This window comes from Leptosomus discolor, chromosome 2, assembly GCF_034619465.1.
Source record: "Leptosomus discolor isolate bLepDis1 chromosome 2, bLepDis1.hap2, whole genome shotgun sequence".
Lineage (NCBI taxonomy): Eukaryota > Metazoa > Chordata > Aves > Leptosomiformes > Leptosomidae > Leptosomus > Leptosomus discolor.
In genome coordinates, this window is record NC_141392.1 from 69,117,984 (window position 1) to 69,136,665 (window position 18,682).

At 41.9% G+C, this 18,682-nt stretch overlaps 1 protein-coding gene across 1 annotated transcript in view; it reads right to left on the reverse strand.

The window, feature by feature from the left end:
* Positions 1–18,682, reverse strand: part of NKAIN2 (sodium/potassium transporting ATPase interacting 2) — a 315,720-nt gene that overhangs the window by 3,104 nt on the left and 293,934 nt on the right. Inside the window, exon 6 of the mRNA XM_086460449.1 lies at positions 921–1,002. Within this exon, the coding sequence (XP_086316575.1) occupies positions 921–1,002 (82 nt within the window). The remainder of the gene's footprint in view (positions 1–920; positions 1,003–18,682) is intronic.

Genomic DNA, 18,682 nt, shown 5'->3' on the forward strand with positions numbered 1-18,682 from the left:
ATTGTTTCCCTGCATTTAGTTCTTTTCCTCAAAAGAGATGTTCAGAAGAGAAACAGAGGAAAAAAGTAAATGTTGCCCCTTTGTGAACTGTTCTGTACTGTGCTTTTACTGAGTAGGCCAGTGATGGTAAATAAAAAACATTTCAAAATGCAGCAGTGAGGTAAGATTTTTCTGGGCAGTCAGGACTGTTCCGAATTGCAGTTGGCATCAGTACAAGAAATATTTGGAGGTGATTATTCCTGGACTGGTCCATGGTTGGGTGTTAGCTCTAGTGTGAATGTACTCCAGTTGTGTGTATGTGAATATATAAGGCTGCACTTCTAGGCAGTGGATGGAGTTGTCACTCACTGGTTAGGTAAAATACTATCTTCTATTCAAACCAGTTTCGAAAGCCATATGTTGTTACATTGGTTTTGTTGGGGTTTTTTGGGGGTTTTTTGGTTTGTTTTTTTTTGTTTGTTTGTTTAAATAGGGAGACTGGAAATGAGGTACTAAGGTGCCTCAGTGAACAGATCCGCCAGCAAGACAAATGTTAAATGCATCCACTAAATTAGCAAGTTGCTGAACTTCTGATAAATCTTAATAAACCCACTTTTTTCCACCAAGTTTTGTCAGATCTGACTAGTTTTTACTACACCAAATTCTCATTGCCTCTGAGTGGAACCTGCTTGAATGAAAATGGGGGAAAATCAGGTGAGAGCTGGATGTTATTCAGACTGCTGTGACACATTATGCCCTGCCCTAAGAAATCATTATAATTCAACAGAAGGTAATGTTGGTACTTAAGCGTAGCTTGAATTTGGTCTATCAAAAAAAGCTTCTGCCTATTCTGAATTTTTAAGTCATGTCATCTTTCAGCTTAATGATCCCTTAATATCAGCTTGCCACTCTGCAGAATGTCTCAGAAGTTAAGTACTTACATATACATGGGCTGTAGCTGTAAATGAGATGTCTTCTGTGGACCTTGATAGCCGTAAGAGTCAAATCCACCTATGAAATCAACTGAAAGGGGGAAAAATGCTTTCATTAGCAACATCTTTTCAGAAGTGATAGGCACTATCATTCAAGAACCACCCAGCACACAGATTATTTTTGATAAGCCCCTTAATAATGTGTTAAAATTAGATAAGCTAATTGTGGAGATGCAGAAAAAGGGTGAAAAGTAGAGAAAGGCAAAGTCCATTTTCTAATTTTAAGATAAAATTAATTTTAAAATCACAGAAAAACAATGAGGGATTTTTAACAGCCACCTGCCTGTCAGAAATAGGCACACATCCGCGTTTTTCAAGTAGACCACCTCACTGGGGTACAAAACAACATGCTATTCAGATATTACAAACACTGAAAACCATTTATTTATTGGCATGAATGCATTGTTTCTGACTGTGGTTACTGTGTCTGGCTTGCTTTCATACTGTGGTTCAGTGATGTAGGGGAGAGAGCACATTGATCCAACTCTGAGAGACAGAAATTTCTCTGATTCTCTGCTTTGACATTTGGGTTGAAATGCACAAACAGAAGGCTGGAACAATTTTTCTGAGCTTCAAACATGAGGCTTCACAGATCTAAGGAAACCAGCATTTCTCTCAAGGCACTGGAGGTCTGCAGGAAGGTTGTAGGGTGGGACTTATTTATTAATTCACACAATTGCCAGCTCCCAATGGTCTTCTCATGTTTATTTTAAACAATTTCCAGGGCAATTCAATCTCATCTGAGTCTGATAGCCCTGTTTCTCTGATGTAACACTTTCTTTACACAGGGAAAAGTACACCCTTTTTTTCCTTTGCACCAGGAGACCCAGCTATTGAGTTTTGGGGGTTATTTGTGGGCAGCTCTCATCCCTGAAATATTGTTTCTTATGTAGCAGATGTGAATTTGACTTTACTTTGATAGAAAAGTGCCAAAGAGTTTAGGTATGGAAGTGCATTTTTCACAGATCTGGGCACTGCTACTGACAGACTGGCTCTGTGTACATTAAAAGCAAAAAAAGAGAAAAGCTTCTTTGACAGAGGACAGCTTCTTGTGGATCTAAAATGCAGTAATATCACATAAAAATCACAACATGTAAATTTATAGTCCTTGGTTTGAGAATGTTCACAGTGGTTGGAGTCCTTAAAACTTGCATTTAGGAGGTTATTTTGTACTAAAGTGCTCATAGATGTGTGCCACACTTATCAATTCAGTTACACGCATTCCAGGTGTGTTACAAAATCAGATTCTTGTACCCCTCTAACCACAATTTCCTTTGCAAGCAAAGAGCCACCAAAACACTAAACTGGACCAGTACAGTATGCCTCCATTGCAACAACAGACATGTTAAACCTGTCATCCACCTTCTTCCCTAGCAAGAATGGCCCCTGTGGAAATAATTTAGCTGCTTCTTTGCTCTGTGGCAGCATTACATATACTTCTACCACAGAATGATGTTTTACTAAATTAATCCCTGACATCTTTAATTAAGAAGGTTCTATAGCCTCTCTGTGTTGCCTTTCCCTGCACCTAACTTCCTAATGTCTAATTTAAATGTAATTTCCTGAAAATTAACTACTTTTCTATATTTTGGCCTTTTCTCCCTGTGGATATGAAGACAAATGAGCCATTTTTTTACTTTTATAAATACTTTAAAGCATTTTCAAAATGTATTTTCATGTTATCTATCTTTTCCAGATTTAAGCGTACCTAGGTCTCAAATTTTTCTCATAGCTCATGTTTTCCAAGCCTCTAACTTTCCAGGCCTGAAGATCCTTCTTGAGGCTACTTATGTTTTTCTTACAGTGGGGTGCACAAATCAGGACTAACTGGAACAACTGCCATGTAGGTCTTCCATATATTACCTGGAATAATGTGGTGGGTTTTGATGTTTTTTTGGTTTTTGTTGTTGTTGGGTTTTTTTTTTTTTTTTTTTTAATTTATTTTTTCAACAGCATCATACAAATGCTTAATAACCAGATCTTTATTTTTATATTTTGACACTAACTGTAGTCTAGCCAAGTAGTCTATATTTTATCTGAAGATGCTTAGTTGATTCTTCCCCACAGAAGTTCTTTTGCACTTATCTGTATTGAATTTAACCTTCTTGATTTCAAGCCACTTCTCAAGATCATTTGGACTTCTAATCCTATCTTCACAAGCGCTTGTACGCCTCCCAGTCTTGTTTCATCTGAAATTTTTACAAATATTCTCTGCTCTATCATCCTTGCTGTTAAGAAAAATAATGTAGAGAATTATTTTCCTAGCTGAGGTCCCAGTGGGATCCCATCTGAAACGTCATCCCAGCTGGTTGATAACTAAATTTCAAATAGAGTTTTAAACAATTCTGCAGACAACCTATGATGACTGCATCTGGACAGTGCTTCCCTGGCCTGCTTACAAACCTTTCATAGGGTCAAAATCTTGCTAAAATCAAGATAAATTCCGTTTGTTCCTTCATACTTACTCACAGTCTGTAACTATCAGAATTTACTGCAGTGTGATCATGTCTTTGGAAGCATACTAATTTTATAGGCACAGAAGGAAGAATTCTCTGTAAGAATATTATTGACTGAAGTGCTAGGCTTGGAGGAAATAAAACGCCTCTTGTTCAAATATAAAGGTTACAGCAAGAAGAATGGACAAGTCTTTGCTGTAGCTATCATTTCTTGTTCTCTTGCCTAGTTTTCCTTTTTTCTCACTCTCGACCTCTGACAACATAAACCAGAAAATATCTGTGTTGGACTGACTGTCTCACTGGTGTCAACCCGTGTCACATTACGGATGTTGCTTATATGTATTTGTCCAGCTTTGCATTTCTTGTGTACTTCCCAAGAACCTTCAAGAAACTGGTAAACCATTATTAGAAGGCTGCAGGCATAGATATTCTGTTTTGTAGTAGTGGGGCAAAAGGTCTTAAGGGTGATTTTAGGCTTGTTTTCAGAAAGCTAAAAAAACGTGTTAAGAAAAAGATTTCTTTGAGTAAAATGAGTTCGTATGGGCATGAAGGAAAGATGCAGGTTGAATATTTCTGCATGCATGGTGTCTTTGCCCTGTTACACAGAGTAAACACGGAGTGTTAACAAGCCAGATTGTCAAGTGACGAACAAGGCAAGCTTGTAAGCGACATTTCTGTGTTCAGCTGACAGTGGAAGTTCCCATATGTGTAACCAAATGATGATAGGGCAGAGAGCATTACTGTGACCTTGTTGCAGGCGTACAATGGCTTCTTACATGCAACAACAAACTTTGCAAGGTAGGTAAAGGTAGCTAACAGAAAGAGAACTCCGATACAAAAGGATTTCAGTAATTTCTTTGTAGCAAGGTTTCTTGATGGTGGCAGTTTCTCAGCACTGCAAAGCCTGCGGTGTCCAGACTGTGCTAAAAGCTCCCTGTGGACTCTGAGCTAGTTTCTTAAAGCATGTGAAATGCTGCCCTTTCTGCAGGCATTTTATCCTGGCTGTGCCTGAAAGGTCACTAAAAGTGTCGTACGACTGATACATTCCTGGCAGCAGTAACATGAGATGAATAAAACCAGGCTCATTAGCTGAATCGCTACAGAGGCTTCCATCCTTAACCTCATCCATCAAACACATTTTTGACTATTCTATTTTACATTCATCTTACATGCCACTGTTATCAGAAGTGGCTCATTTTTCATGTTTTTCTTTAGTAAAAGCACACGTTCATATACAAACAAACACATAATCCCATTCCTTTGAAATATTGGGTACTGAGATGCTTATTTTCCTAGCTGGACTTGAATAGGATAATAGCAGTACTATTTCTCTTTAAAATGTATTGTAAGAAATTCAGCCTTAGTATTTTCTTCCTTTGTTGGTGTTAAGGGGCTTGTCAGACATATGACTGTGGTTACAACTGTAACACAGACAGGACATATGCCTCAAAATAGGACATATTTCCTATTGTTAAGCACCCAAAGGGTTGTGAAGTTTCAGTCTTTGTTCACAGTCACAGTCCCTACTGTCTCCAGTGTATATCAGGACAGGATGAGAGGCATAAATGGGTTTCTCATTTTCCATTTCTGGAAGTGTGTGGTGTATAGAGGTATCATTAAACTGGGGTGCACAAAAAAGACTCCATTAGCATGGATGTGCATATGGGAGAAGGGACTTTCTCTAGAAAGTTTGCAGTGAGAAACACTGAAGCTGATCAAATCAACAGATGGACCAAAAGAAAGGAAACAGTGCGGAATAAAAGCACCAGCACCTTCCTGTAGAAGGCAAAAGGAAAGATATTGAATAGAAAACAGAAGACTAGACACTATTCTACTTACAGAAATTTTCCTCTGTAAGATATAAATACAGAAGCACAAAGATTCAGGTCTTCAGCTAATGTATATATGTAGCTTCAGTGACTTCACTGAAGCAATGATAATTTACGTTAGTTTAGGATCTGACGCAAAGAGTCATTTAGGGCATATGTGTACAGAAATGTGACTGACGCTGTGCCTTTCCTTCCATTTTAGTAGGCATGCAAAAATCAGTGCAATAGACTTTAGGTATGGGGAGGAGCATTAGTGGCTTTTATTTCCAAAGAAAAGGAAATGGGAAGGTTGGGAAACAGCCATATACTTGGCCAACCTGTGACCTTCAGTATGGATAACTTCTTGACTACTTTCAAACCCTCTCCTTACTTTGTTCCTTTGCTACTGTTGTTTGTTTTGTCATCCCTACCCTTGATGCATGAGGCCCTGCCTCGCATGAGGCCCTGCCTCTCACAATGGTAAATCTACTGCCAGCGCTCAACCCTGCCTTCACCACCACATCTGCTTCCTGCCTGGGGCTTCTCCTTTAAAAGTGAAAATGTCTTTGGTAGTAACTCTGTAATGAGGGTGACTTCTCTGACTGATTCCTCTGTCCTCCTTCCCTTTTTCCATCTCCCTGATGAAGTAGCTTGGCTCCTCCAGCTTTATCAGTTCCATCCCAAACACCCCCATCACCACCTCATCTGCTTGCCTCCTCCCATCTCCACTTGTTTCTCTGCACACCACCTCTCCCGCTTTTCGTATGAGCAAACTGATAAACTAGTCCTCCTTTCTTCTGTTTGCTAGCCTTTCACTCCTTTTACCATGCATTTCCCCTTCTCTCTTACTACAGCCACAGGGATTTTGATCTGTAGAACTTCTTTTTGTCCCAGTGAGAGACTCTTTCTCTTGATCTCTTCTTTTTTATTTTTTTTTTCCCATTTCTTTCCCAATACAAATACATGTAAATTCCTTTCATAAAAAACAACCCCACCCTTACCCCTACTTGTCCCATTCTCTCTCTCTCTCTCTCTCTCTCTCTGTCCCCTGATGGTTTCAAACACTTTCTGGACCTACTTTCCTCCATTTCTGTAGAAGATTGTCTCCCATCTTGTGTTCTGTCCCTTGCACTCAGCTGGAACTGCAGTCAGATCACCTCTTTCTGTCCACATTTGGGTACTGGTAACCCAGCGTGCACAATCCTCTCTGTGGTCATCCAGCCACCTTTCGCACAGCCGCTGCTCCCTTTTTCCTGAAACCTTTGTCTCGCTGGCCTCCGTTGTCTCCTCTGCAGGTGCTTGCCACCCTCTTCTCATCATTCATCTCTTTCTTGATGGCTCTCCCCCCAGCATGCTGCTGGAGTAATAAGTATGAGAAGTAGCCTCTGCCTTTTATTTTTCTCCACCCCCTGTAAACTGGGTAGTTGCACTCGCAAATTCAAATTCTGCTGTTGCTGGCTCTCTGAGGTGCCACAGAGCACCTGGCTTGTGCTCACTCTGCTCCTTCTATACAAACTGAAATCTCAGCTTCTATCTGTGATATTTACTCATGGATAATTAAACATGAATTCCAGTTCAGCATGGCCAAAACCAGGACTCTTAGCTGCCTCTCCCTAACCTTCTCTGCTACCTCTCATAGTGAACGATGGCACTTATATCCTCAAGTCTGCCTGTCACTTGAGGGTATAAGTTAGATGTCAGCTTTGGTTTGGGCAGTGCACAATTTCTGAAGATTATTTTTGCATATTGAAAAAGAAGAATTTTCTATCTGTTGACACAGCTATAATATTTACCCAGGGGTCTCAGTGTCAAACACCACTATTGCTCTATTTTTTTGAACTCACAAAAGGAGACAAAAGCTGCAGGACTCATCTTTTTGGCTAGGTTACTTTTCTCTGCATCCTGCTACCAATTTATTCTTCTATTAGATCAAGTAGAAGCTAAATATTTTTTACATTTAAAGTTTTTTGTAGAGACTCCACATCAATCTCTCCTGCTTCCAGTTCTAAAAGCTAAATTCTGCCCCCATGCTGTCAGCTTGACCCCCATACTCGTAAAATTTCCAAACATTTTCTGTCCATTTCTCCATGTCGAGAATATCTTCATGAACTGTTCTTTCATGATTTTCCCTAAAAGTCTTCTTTGCTCTATTGGCAATAATTAGGTTGCCAATGCCCTTATATTCCTGCCTACTGCAGTGAATAATATTTTCTTATAGTTTCTTTGTGCTTACTTGCTGCCTGTACCCGCCAGTTACCTGTTGCCTAATAAACTGATTGTAAGTTCTAAGAAACAGGCTGCCATTCATCTTTATACAGTGCTTGGCATCATGGTAGCCCTTAAGTATAGTCATGAATCTAAAGCCCTAAAATAATATCAAAAATTTACAATTATACAATATAAAGATGGTACCATTTAAAAAGTGCTAAAAAAAGTGCTGATGACCAGGGAAGCTTCCCTTCATGTGCACGTGGGTGCTTCTTGCACATGCATGTCATGACTGAACATATTTTTCATGTGTTATAGCAGAGAGAGAACACGGGGTGTACATGTGTTACATCTGACATGTGAGGTCTTAAATTTATGTACACTGGCTCCAAAGGCCAAAGACTTGGCCCCCTAGACTCAGGCCTGGGAAGTGCCATGATCAAGCTTCACTGCCACAGCAAGGCACTCCACTGCACGTGTAGCTGAGAGAGAGGAGAGATGGCAAGCAAACTACAGCTAATAACATCACTGGAGGCACTGTTGGTGCAGAAGTGAGTATGTGAGGCAAGAGAGAGCTGTTCACAAATGCTGGTAGCTAAAAACTGGGCAAACTGAGCAAAAATGGAGGGGACTAAAATTAGGCTTGGTTTTAACAACTTTGGAAATGACAAATGGGAAAAAATGTAAAAGAACATATGGGGACACCATTGCTCCTGCATCTTTGCCAGTACCCTGCTACCCACCTCGCTGTTTGATGAAGACACTTCCAAACACTTTAGTGCTGCTGCCTTTTTATGCTGTGAGCATGGCCTGGTGGCTGTTCCACAATACAGCACACAGGAGGAGGTTTTCTTGAATATAACCTCAGTAAAGTTTGTTTACAGTGATAATCAAACGTTATTGGTCTTTGTGCTGAGTGCACAGTGATTTAGACTCACAAAATGGAATAGAGCCAAGCACCAGGAAAGCAGGGGGAAGGAGGGCATCTGCCGATATGTGAGGCTGTGACCTTCCTGCCAGCACAGGAGGGTTCAGAAACCAAGCGTGAGGACTTGGACACTTTGTCCGGTTCTTGCAGTGCAATGAACTGCTATTCTGCCAAAAAGCCAGTAACGGCCTGTGAGTGCTCTTAGTTCACCCGTTTGCAAGGTGAAACTAACCCCTCAGATTTTTAAACTGTAACTTTGTGGCATTTCTGAGCCCTATGATGGTCACAGGAGCAGCAAAGGGAAACCCCTACACAAATTTTGGTGGTGTTTCTCAGCTCAGGTTCTGCCCCGCTACCACTATTTCCATGCTGTTTACTTTTATAATAGTCAAAATTCTTCTGTAATTTTTTGCTTCAAAGGGGATTTTCCTCCAGCTTCTTTTCCTCTTATAACTTTTCTTGTTGGATTAGGGCCTGCAGCATCTTCTTCTGTCTGTGTTGCTACTGATACCCTGCCTGATCAACCCATCTGAGACAAGACATAGGGCTGGGGAGCTATGCAGTTTTTGAAACCTGATAAGCACCTTTGAGTGTCACTACCCTTACAGAAGTACTGACAAGCATCTCAGCCTGTTACTCCCCATAATTAGGACCAAGCGGAGATGCAGATATTGTGTTCCAGGTGAGACCAGCTCATGGTCATACACAGCACAAAATGACAAGATGAATGATGCTGAGGGTCCAGAAATTAGAGAAGCCAAAATGTGTCTCAGATTCCCAGGCGAAGAAGGGGTCCTGGTCAGTGGCAGAGCCTCAGCACAGGATGCAAGGAAGACCACGCTCTGGAGCAATACCTCAGCAAGACAGGGCTGGCCAACAGCAGGAACCGTGTCAAGGAGGTGGGAACCAGGGTCATGGCTGAACAGAAAGGAGGAAGATGAAAGCAGCCAGGAGTAACCAAGAAAGGGCAGGGAGGCACAAGTGAGGCTTCAGCAGCTGAAGGCAAAAAAGAGGGACCAGGGATAGGGCAGGCAAGAACAAGAGCCAGAGACCAGGAGGAAATGGCTGGAGCACAGCTGCAGCAATGAGAAATACTGGACTGAAATAGTTAGCACTGCCTTTTATATCTGATAAATGTACAAGCCACCTGTCAAGCTTATGGACCTGGAAATAGGGTTGCAGTCAGGTAGGCTGCTCTTTGACCCCCTGCAAGGCTTTGCAAGGCTTGACCAAGCTTGCAGTGGGGCTTGTCCAATGCTCAGTAAAGAGCCTGTGAAAGACTTCCACTCAGCTATGAGAACATTAATAGGATGAAGAATATATTATTTTTCTAAACTGGACTGACCTGCACACTGCTGGATAATAGACATTTGCTTCCAAATTTTCTTGCTTGAGTACTGAGCAAAAAAAATACAGCCTTGCAATAGTTTTGGGTTGACAAATCATTCTAAGAATTAAAGAAAAAGTGGAGCAGACTGAATTATCATAGGAGTTATCAAAAGAATCATTAGGAAAAATTGTTCTTAGCCAGATCATTGCTAGGGGCAAGCAATAAGGATAGGAAAGAAGAAAAAAGAAGGAAAAGAAAATGCCTGGGGCAGTGGCCTCCAAGTGTGACCACTACATTAATAAATTAGAATAAGAGTCATTAGTAGGTGCAACAAAGTGGAGAATTAAGGCCTAAATCTATGAAAGTTAACAATCCAATGCTAATGAAGACCTATCTAGATATTTAAAAGAAAACGTAATAAGGAAAACTTTAACAGGAGGCATGCTGATAAAAATAATTTAGTCCAAAGCTATATCCCAGGCAAGTAGGAAACTGCGACTAGCTCACACTGACTGTCTCAGCAGGCAATATGCTGAGGCTGTGGGCAGGTGTTCTTTTCAGGGCCATTGGAAATGGTTAATGAGTCTAGTCTACCTGCAGCAGCTTACAACTGCTTCTCTCCAAGACATTGCTGTCCTTCAGTCTGGACTGAGCTTGTCTTGCCAGGACCTGCAGCATTACAGCCACCCATTTTGGCTGAATCCTTGAGGAGGTAGCCAGCCACCCTCAGAGGCTGGGAAACCAGAGTGAGGAAGGGTGCCGGCAGCCCTGCATGGCTGCCTGCGGGCTGCTCCTCTGCCTGAACTTGGCAGGGCCCGAGCTGCCCTCCCTCTGTTGGGACAAAGGAGGAGTCACTCCCTCAGGAGGGCCTGCCTCCCAAGCCTGCCCTCCACATTCAGTGCAAAGTAGCAATAAACGACTGACATCGAAACGGAGTCTTTTCATCAGCATCAAAACAAAACATGATGGTCCACCTGAAACCATTTGCCATGCATTTTTTATCCAAAAATCTCAAATTTTGCTAATTTTTCCTTAATTTGAATACAAGTTTTGTTTATTTTTAAATGCCAAAACATTTCCATGGCCAGGAAGACTATGTCCTATTCAGCTGCAGCAACAACCTGAATGTCTTTTCAAATCATCCGTGCTTTTGTTGTCAGAACCGTCACTAGTTACTTCCTCATTTCTGCTACCAGTTTGATGCAACTGTGTGGAACATTGTTTCGTGATCCGGACTTCTTTGTGTTCCTCTCCTGACATTCATGTACAAGTAATATTTTCAAAATATTTTGATATGAAATGTACCTTTCTTCATAAAAGAGATGTTGTCTGTTAGTTCCCTTTTCACATGTGCGGACCTTTTCCAACACTTCCGCAACATGTGTGGTGAACAGTTAAAAAAAAATGATGCAAGGTAAGTATATCTCCCTGGCTGTTACAATGCATTGATTTTATTAAGCAGTATCCCACTGTGATGAGCTGCTGGAATGGAAATGTTACTTCCTTCAAGCTTTACATTATGTTATTTAGACATTTTTTAAACTTGAGGCTGACAATCCCCACAGGAGGTGGTGATGGATGCAAGGGGAGTGGCAGGGAAGACAGTGAGGGAGAAGACAAATTACCATAGATGCATCCAGCAACTCCACCATTTTCCCCCGTGTGATTTTATTTATATATTTGCCTCGTACCACAACCCTGTCTCCTAGGGATTCCTTGAACATCAACTTCATTAGTTACGAAGGCAGCAATCCATAACCAATTTTCTTTTCATGTCAAGCTTGTTCATGTATAAACCCAGCCCTTTTGTTGGAAACATTTGCAATTAATCCCACAAACAAAGAAAATGCAAATCGTACAGTCTACCCTAAGCAACCCTTCTGACTCAAGGCCCTGACCACCATCTATTATACACTAAAATGAATTGAAATTCCCACTTTGAGTCTAACCTAATTTTCTAGTGATAATAGGCATGGATTCCCAGAAGCATTCTATGCATCTAGATAGTAACATCCTAATTTCCTTTCCTGGTAAATGTTTTAAATAAGATTTTAGCACCAAAGGAAATTAACCTTTAAATTAATTGTAATTATAAAATGCCATCACTGATTTTGTCTTCAGACTAATTACTTGCTATTATTTAAACAAACTGCACCTCCTCTGAGCTTTAAGTTTGCTTCTCTCTCTGCAGTGCAGTGCCAGATGATCACAGACCAGGCTGTGTAATGTCTGCCAAGCCCTGTGACACCCTGGACTGCTCAGGTCTATTTGCATCTCGAATGCAGCTGGGTTCACTTGCCATGTCTTCCCACCACAGGATTTCTCCCTGTGCTTCAGCCTCCCACTCTGTAGCTCAGACGTTTTCAGCCTGTGCTTTCGAACCAGTGAGCACGCCTTGTGGGATGCCTGTGCTCTGCACCGGTGAGAATGAGATGCTCAACACGAGCTTTCTGCTCTGCAAAAGATCCCCTCCAACACAGGACATGGCTGGAGATAATGACATGGGAATCAGCTATTGATGTATGCAAAAGGTTGATGCTGTACAGGCATCTCGGAATTTCCTATATGTTCCTGGTGGCACTGTGGCTCTCTAAGGCAGGTCTCCTTAGGATGACAAGCATGATAAAGTACCATGGAATTTCAAAGGCTTCTTTCCTTCTATGCTTCCATCAGCATCCTGACAGTTGAAGGCATCCCATTTCCCTCTCTTTGGTGTACTTAGTTCACATAGCAGTCACCACACTACACTGAAACAAGTAAACAGAAAAGGCTTGTGATTTAGCCACAGGCTGTAAATTGGAGAGTGCAGCTGAGCGAAAACAAGCTGTGGCTTCAGCTTTTGTAGTGTTCATTGAATTCTCATTCATGAATGACCTGTTCAACAGTTGGAGAACAATTGTGTTTTAAATATTGGCTTGTATTTGATCCTATTCTTATTTGCTCCTACGTTGCCTCTGCCAATTGCCTAGGCTGTCCTCAGCATTTACCAAACAAGTCAGACCAGTGATTCACCCTGCTGTGAGGGGTGTCCCCGACAGATAGGGCAAATTGCTCTTTGGAGTTACATCCCTGCCTCCATTGACTGTGGTGGAAGTCTGAACTGCCAGTTTAAACTGCAGGCCGAATTACAGACAGTTGTAGGTGTGTGAGATGGATGCCACCTGTGGCAGCATGGAAAAGGTGAAGATGAAATGACTGGTGTTTTCCAGAGAAAGACTCAGGGCACATTACACAAATGTGCAAAACTAACAAAAATGTGTATCTGAGGCGCTGAAACTCCTTTTCTCAGGAGGCTGTGTTTGATAAAAACTTCCTTGGTTCAAATGTAGGTGAACACTTTCAGGAAGAAAAGACCATTGTGGGACACTAACTGCAGCAAGACCACTTCTGTCTAAAGAAGCCCCTGAACTGCAAATTACTGGAAGATTTTCTGGGAACCATAAACTTCCTCTCTTCTTGTATGCCTATATGGCAAATAGATATGGAAGTAAGCATCAGATGTTCTTCATTACTGGATATCAGATATGGGGCTGGATAGACCTTGTACCTGCTATAATTTGTTGTGCTACACATGTGTAACAGATAACGCTGCATTGTTAGGTCTGCAGCTTACACTGCGGCTATTGTGTCACCTTTCAGACCTGCCAGGCTGCCCAGGACAACAACTTCCACACATTTGAGTCCAGCCTTGACAGCAGAAAGATGTTTGCAGTCATCTTCAGCCATCTCCCTCAGCCTTAGTTTCTGCTTCCTTCCTATCTTTCTCCTGTCCTGGTAGTGTCAGGATTTGCAGGATTCACCAGAAAATGGGAAGGGAATTAAAGAAGCGGAATTAAAGAAGCAGTATTAATAGCCGAATGTTTGCTGCAGGTTTCTCTTTGTTTTAGAGATTTTTAAGCAGGGATGGAGGCCGAGGTATTATTTCTCTGTAATGTCTCACTAAGCAGATTGTGAAAAACATTTGGCACAGAACTAAAGTGATACCTGAGCATATTCTACACTTCAATAGTGCCTTTCATCCTGGAAGCTCAAAGTTATGAAGCAACACGCCTGTGAGTTTGTCCCTGTCATTATTTCCCTTTTTAAATGTGGGAAACAGAAGTATGGAGAGGTTAAATAACCTGCCCAAAGGTGGAAGGCAGCCTGTAACAGAGCTAAAAATGAAAGGCTTTTCTGCCTATCCCATGTGTCAAAATTTCACATCTCTCATATCTAATCAATTTAATATCGTCTTTTAAAAGAAAATCTTTGTCATCACCTTTGTTTTTCCCAGGTCAGGCCTAGGATCCCAGAGTGGATTGTTGTTTGGCACTGAGTTTATTGGCACATAATTGCTATGTCATATTGCTCACCAGTAGATATCCCCTATCTGGGGTATTGTCTTCCTGAATGTTTTCAATAATTCAAATAGAATCTTGCATTCAAGTTGATACAACAGGGAGTGAAATAATTTTAAAGGGTTATCTAGAGCTTTACTTCTGTGCCAGACATCCCCAAAAGCTGGGCTCAAGGGAATATGCAGCAAAAATCTACTTAACCTAGTTGCAATTCCTTTTTCTTTGCAGTTTACCTGGAAACAACACCAAGAGAAAAGAAGATAGTGCATGTGCAAGTTGGATCCCTGCTAGCATGAGATAGTGCGAAGGTTGTACCTCATGGTGCTCAGGGAACAGTCAGACAGGCCATATTTATTCTCTGGTTGCCCTACCATTGTGCTATGGTAGGCAAATGTTGTTTCTTCTTCCTATCTGGGCCTGCAAGGGAGCTTTCTGGATTAGGATTTCACCGTGGGACACAGACTGAATTAATGATTTTCTTTAGGCTGGGGTTCCTTCCCAGGCAAAGGTGTCCCTCTAATAACAAGCCAGTCCGCTTTCCCTTGACAGAACCCACAAGGTGAGTGCAGAATTCCCTCTTCAGTAATTCAGGTTTCTTTTTTAATTGCTTACAGACAAAACGCCCCAGGAGGATGTTGCTTTAATGCTTACATTCCAGGATTATCCACAAAATATCTGTATATCTAACAACATTCTCAAAAAACCATTGAATTTTCTTTTAGTAAGGCAGTAACAGCTTATAGCATGAAGCCAAATTGCTAGTGAGGAAATACACATTAAATGAACATTTCAATGTTATTAAAAATAATGTGCAGCCTTTGAAAAATGCAGGCCTAATACGATTTTGGAAAACAAATGAGGAGCTCCAATAAGTTTACAGCCGTTGTATGCCTCCAAGTAATGATTGTTGCCGACATTTTCATGCTTTATTTTTAATTGCTGAAGCTAATAATGCTAATGAGGTAAGAATGACAACAGCTTAGGCATACCAGTGGCAATAGCGAAGAGGAGAGCGCTGAGTCAACAGCAGCCCTGCTGGGAACCTGTCCTCCCTCATGTCTCCCAGATGGAGACCTGAGGTTCTGCAAGCCTCAGAGTTCCTGCTCCCTACACAGCCACAGGGAACATAATGCAGAAGGGACCTTTGAGAGCAACAAACCACCACCAATAGAAGTAGCTGAGGAAAAGTCACCCTTGTCTGACCCTTAGAGATGCATGTTGCAGTTCAGCTCTGGTGCACCCAGTGTTAGAGCACTGCTTGGGACTGTACCAGGAGGGAAAGCAGCTTCCTCTTTAATCCTTGATGAAGAATTAACCCAAAGCAGATTGTTACGAAGGGTAGTGCAGACTTGTGCTTTGATTTAGGGGGCCTGCTGCTGGATTTATCTGGTGTGTGAGTAATTAAAACCTCTAGACTTGCTGATTCAGCCCTTGTTATGACCCTGATTTGATCACTGTATTGTTCCATTCCTAATCCTTTAGTGAGGTTAGAGCAGGTTAATCTTAGTGAAATGTTTGCTTAATTCTGCCCTTGCTCGTTTATTCTCTTAATAAAATCTGCATAAAGAATGGAGAAATAGTAGTTCTTTCAGCTTGTTCCAATTACTCTGAGAGCAAAGCTAATTCAGCTGAAGTAGCTTAAGAGCAACTTGATTGTGTTTCTACAGTTGAGGCTCTGCGCCAACAGAAGGTGAGGCACCTTCTCTGCTCTGGAGCAGTGTTGATATGTTCCTCTGGTTAAAACCTGGAACATGCCCATGTCTGGCTCTTGGATGTCGTATGGCCTTTTTTCTGGTCTCATACCTTGCTGCCCACTCCTGCCAGGCTCAGTGTTTCTGCCTCTTTTGCTCCTCTTCTGGACTACTGTTTCTCCCATGTCCATCAGCAAAGTAGAAAAGGAATTGAGTGTATGTGTGTTCACCACGTCCATTGTGAAAAGCAATAGTCTTTTTCTATTGGCTCTGTCTCATCAGAGAGGCTTTTTCTATTGACTCTGACTCATCAGACAGGACTTGTGGCTAAATGCCCCTTTAGTATGACCCAGTATGGCTACCCTTATGGTCCTCTGTGACTGGCAGTGAGGCATCCCGCTTTTACAGGCATGAGTGGTCCTGAAAACCAGAGATCTAGATTTCTCCTGTGATCTCTATAAATACAGCGGTAGGTAAGAAGATGGCAGTGTCCCTCTGTTGTTCTTCACAGGCCAGTTTACCAGGTGGGAAAGCAGGGCAGTGGTGTGGGAGGGTTGCTTTGTGGTGACTGGGTTTACCAGAGGATCTTTCATAGCTGACACATTCTTAGCGCACAGAGGGAACACCAACTGCCAAACTGTGTGCAAGCACAAGCCCAGTCTCACTCCTTACCAGGCAGGGATGCTAGGCATGGGTTGAAGAGCAGCAAAGTAAAACTTTTTTCTGCTATACTAGATGTCCACCAAGTATTGGGGAGGAGTATATTGTGGGCAGAAGGGATGTCTTCATCCTCTGTGCCACAGAGCTTGCTCCATAGCAGCATGCAGGGGTGAGGAACTGGAAAAGTGGAAGAAGAGACTGTCGGAAGAGGAACACAGCAAGGGGGTCTGAAGTGATCTCAGACCAAAGACATGCCTATGCAGGAAGAACTAGCAACGGCTGTGGGACATATTCCACTTTTCTTGAATGGTTTTTTCCTTTGCACTTACTCAGTCTGCGTGAGGTGTCCCCATCCATGGATGTACTGAGGAAGTTATGCTTAGGCATCTTCCTCTGGTGTATAAATACTAAATAACATGGTGTTCATAAGGGATACGTTACTTCTCAAAGGAGCGTGATAGATGGATCTGTGGCCAAAAGGGAGGAATAAGGCAAGAAAAAGTATCTAAATGGAAATTAAAGGATCTAAAATTAGGCCTGAGCAGGGGGTATCTGTAGGGATCGCAGCCCCTGCCGTCACAGCGAGCACTTGGCACATGCCAGTGTGGGTGTCTGAGCAGAGAGAGAACTAGAATCATTCTTACTCTCGCTACATGCAGTCTATCAGTAGAAATTAAAGTTGCTTTGATTTTATGATACCTTGAGGGGCCAAATCCGATCTGAGCGTTACTACAGTGTTGGGATGACTCAGACAGAGAAGCTCTCTTTTTCTCTTTTTTTTTTTTCCAGTCACGCTTCCAAACCTCACCAGAGGTGAAGCTGTGGTGCCTGAGCTTGCGCTGAGTGGGGATTCTTTCTGGAACCGCATGGGGATGCTCACAGATGGGTAAGATTGTTTGGCTGTAAGAGGAGGCCTGGCTGAGGTGTACTAACAAAGTAATAAAAGCCACAAAATGGGCAAGACAACAGCAAGAAAAGGTTCAAAGAAGCATGACAATCTGTGGCTTCTGAACAACAGGGAGCTGCTACCACAGTGAGCAGAAAACAATACCATATTGGCCGCGGCACTTTGCTGCCAGGAGTGCCGCTTTACAGACCACAGGAGAAATCTCTCAAATGTGCTCCGACTTCTGCGCTTGTTTGGTGAGCCAAGTCACAAGTCCTTTCCTCGTTTTTTACTTATATCATGCCCTGAAGCACTACAGAAGAGTGAAAAAGAGATTTAAGCCCTTAGAAGAGAGGGCAAAATAGTATTAAATGGGATTTCGTTTTGGGGGGCAAGGAATCACTCTCCTCCGGCTCTGTGGATAGTGAATTCACTTAAGGGGAAAGTGGGAGAAAATACATGTGACTGAGTCCTTCCCTAAAAAGATAAGACCTATTTGTGACATAGCCCTGCTCCAGATGCCTGTCCCAAACTCTTTTTACCCTTATGCCTTCCTCACCTCCACAGAAACACAAAGACAACTGAAATGAGTGTAGTCAGAAAGACCTCTGAAGTGTGGTTTGATTTTCTCCCCTTAACAGCTCACAGTGGTACTGTATTGCCAATAGATTATAGGGTTGCAGCTATTTTCTACGAAGGAGAACACACAAAGGAACCCCCACCAGCCCTACCAGTGCTCTCAATCAAATAAAACCCCTTTAGCTTCCTGTTGCAGAGCTCTCTCTAGGTTTCATGTATATTTTATCAAAGTTACATACAGTTCTGATGCTTGTTTCTAAAGTGCTTTAGTGTGAATCCCAAGATGTACTGAAATGCTGTAGTGGCCCTTTTAAAAAAATCAAGGATAGAGTAGAGAAAAAACTGAAATGGCTTGACTCCATAGCATGTAATAAGAGTGAATTCTGCTCAACAGACTTCTATTGATATAAATACGCAGAAGAAACACAAACACATACGAAATAATTTCACTCCTTTTAATTGTACTCTGGGAGCAGCAGAAACAAAGAGGAGCTCCACAGTTTCACCTCTCATAAATGAAGGTCCTGCAATAATCTAAATCTATTTTTTTTGCCAGAAGTGCTTTTACAAGCCAACACAGAAGAGCTATACCCTTAGTGGTAACCAATTACTGTGAAGATAGTTAATAACAATCTGGAATAAGGAAAACAATAAAAAAGCCTGCCTTGTATTTACCAACCGGGATTTTTGCCCTTTTTTTTTTTTTTTTTTTTAAGTTTATGTCTTAAGCTAAGCTGTGAGGAAAAAAACCTGCAATGATCTTTACAGAGGAAAGGAGTATGTATTTTTTAAGCTGCATTTCATGACTCCTTTGTCTTTCAGGCATTT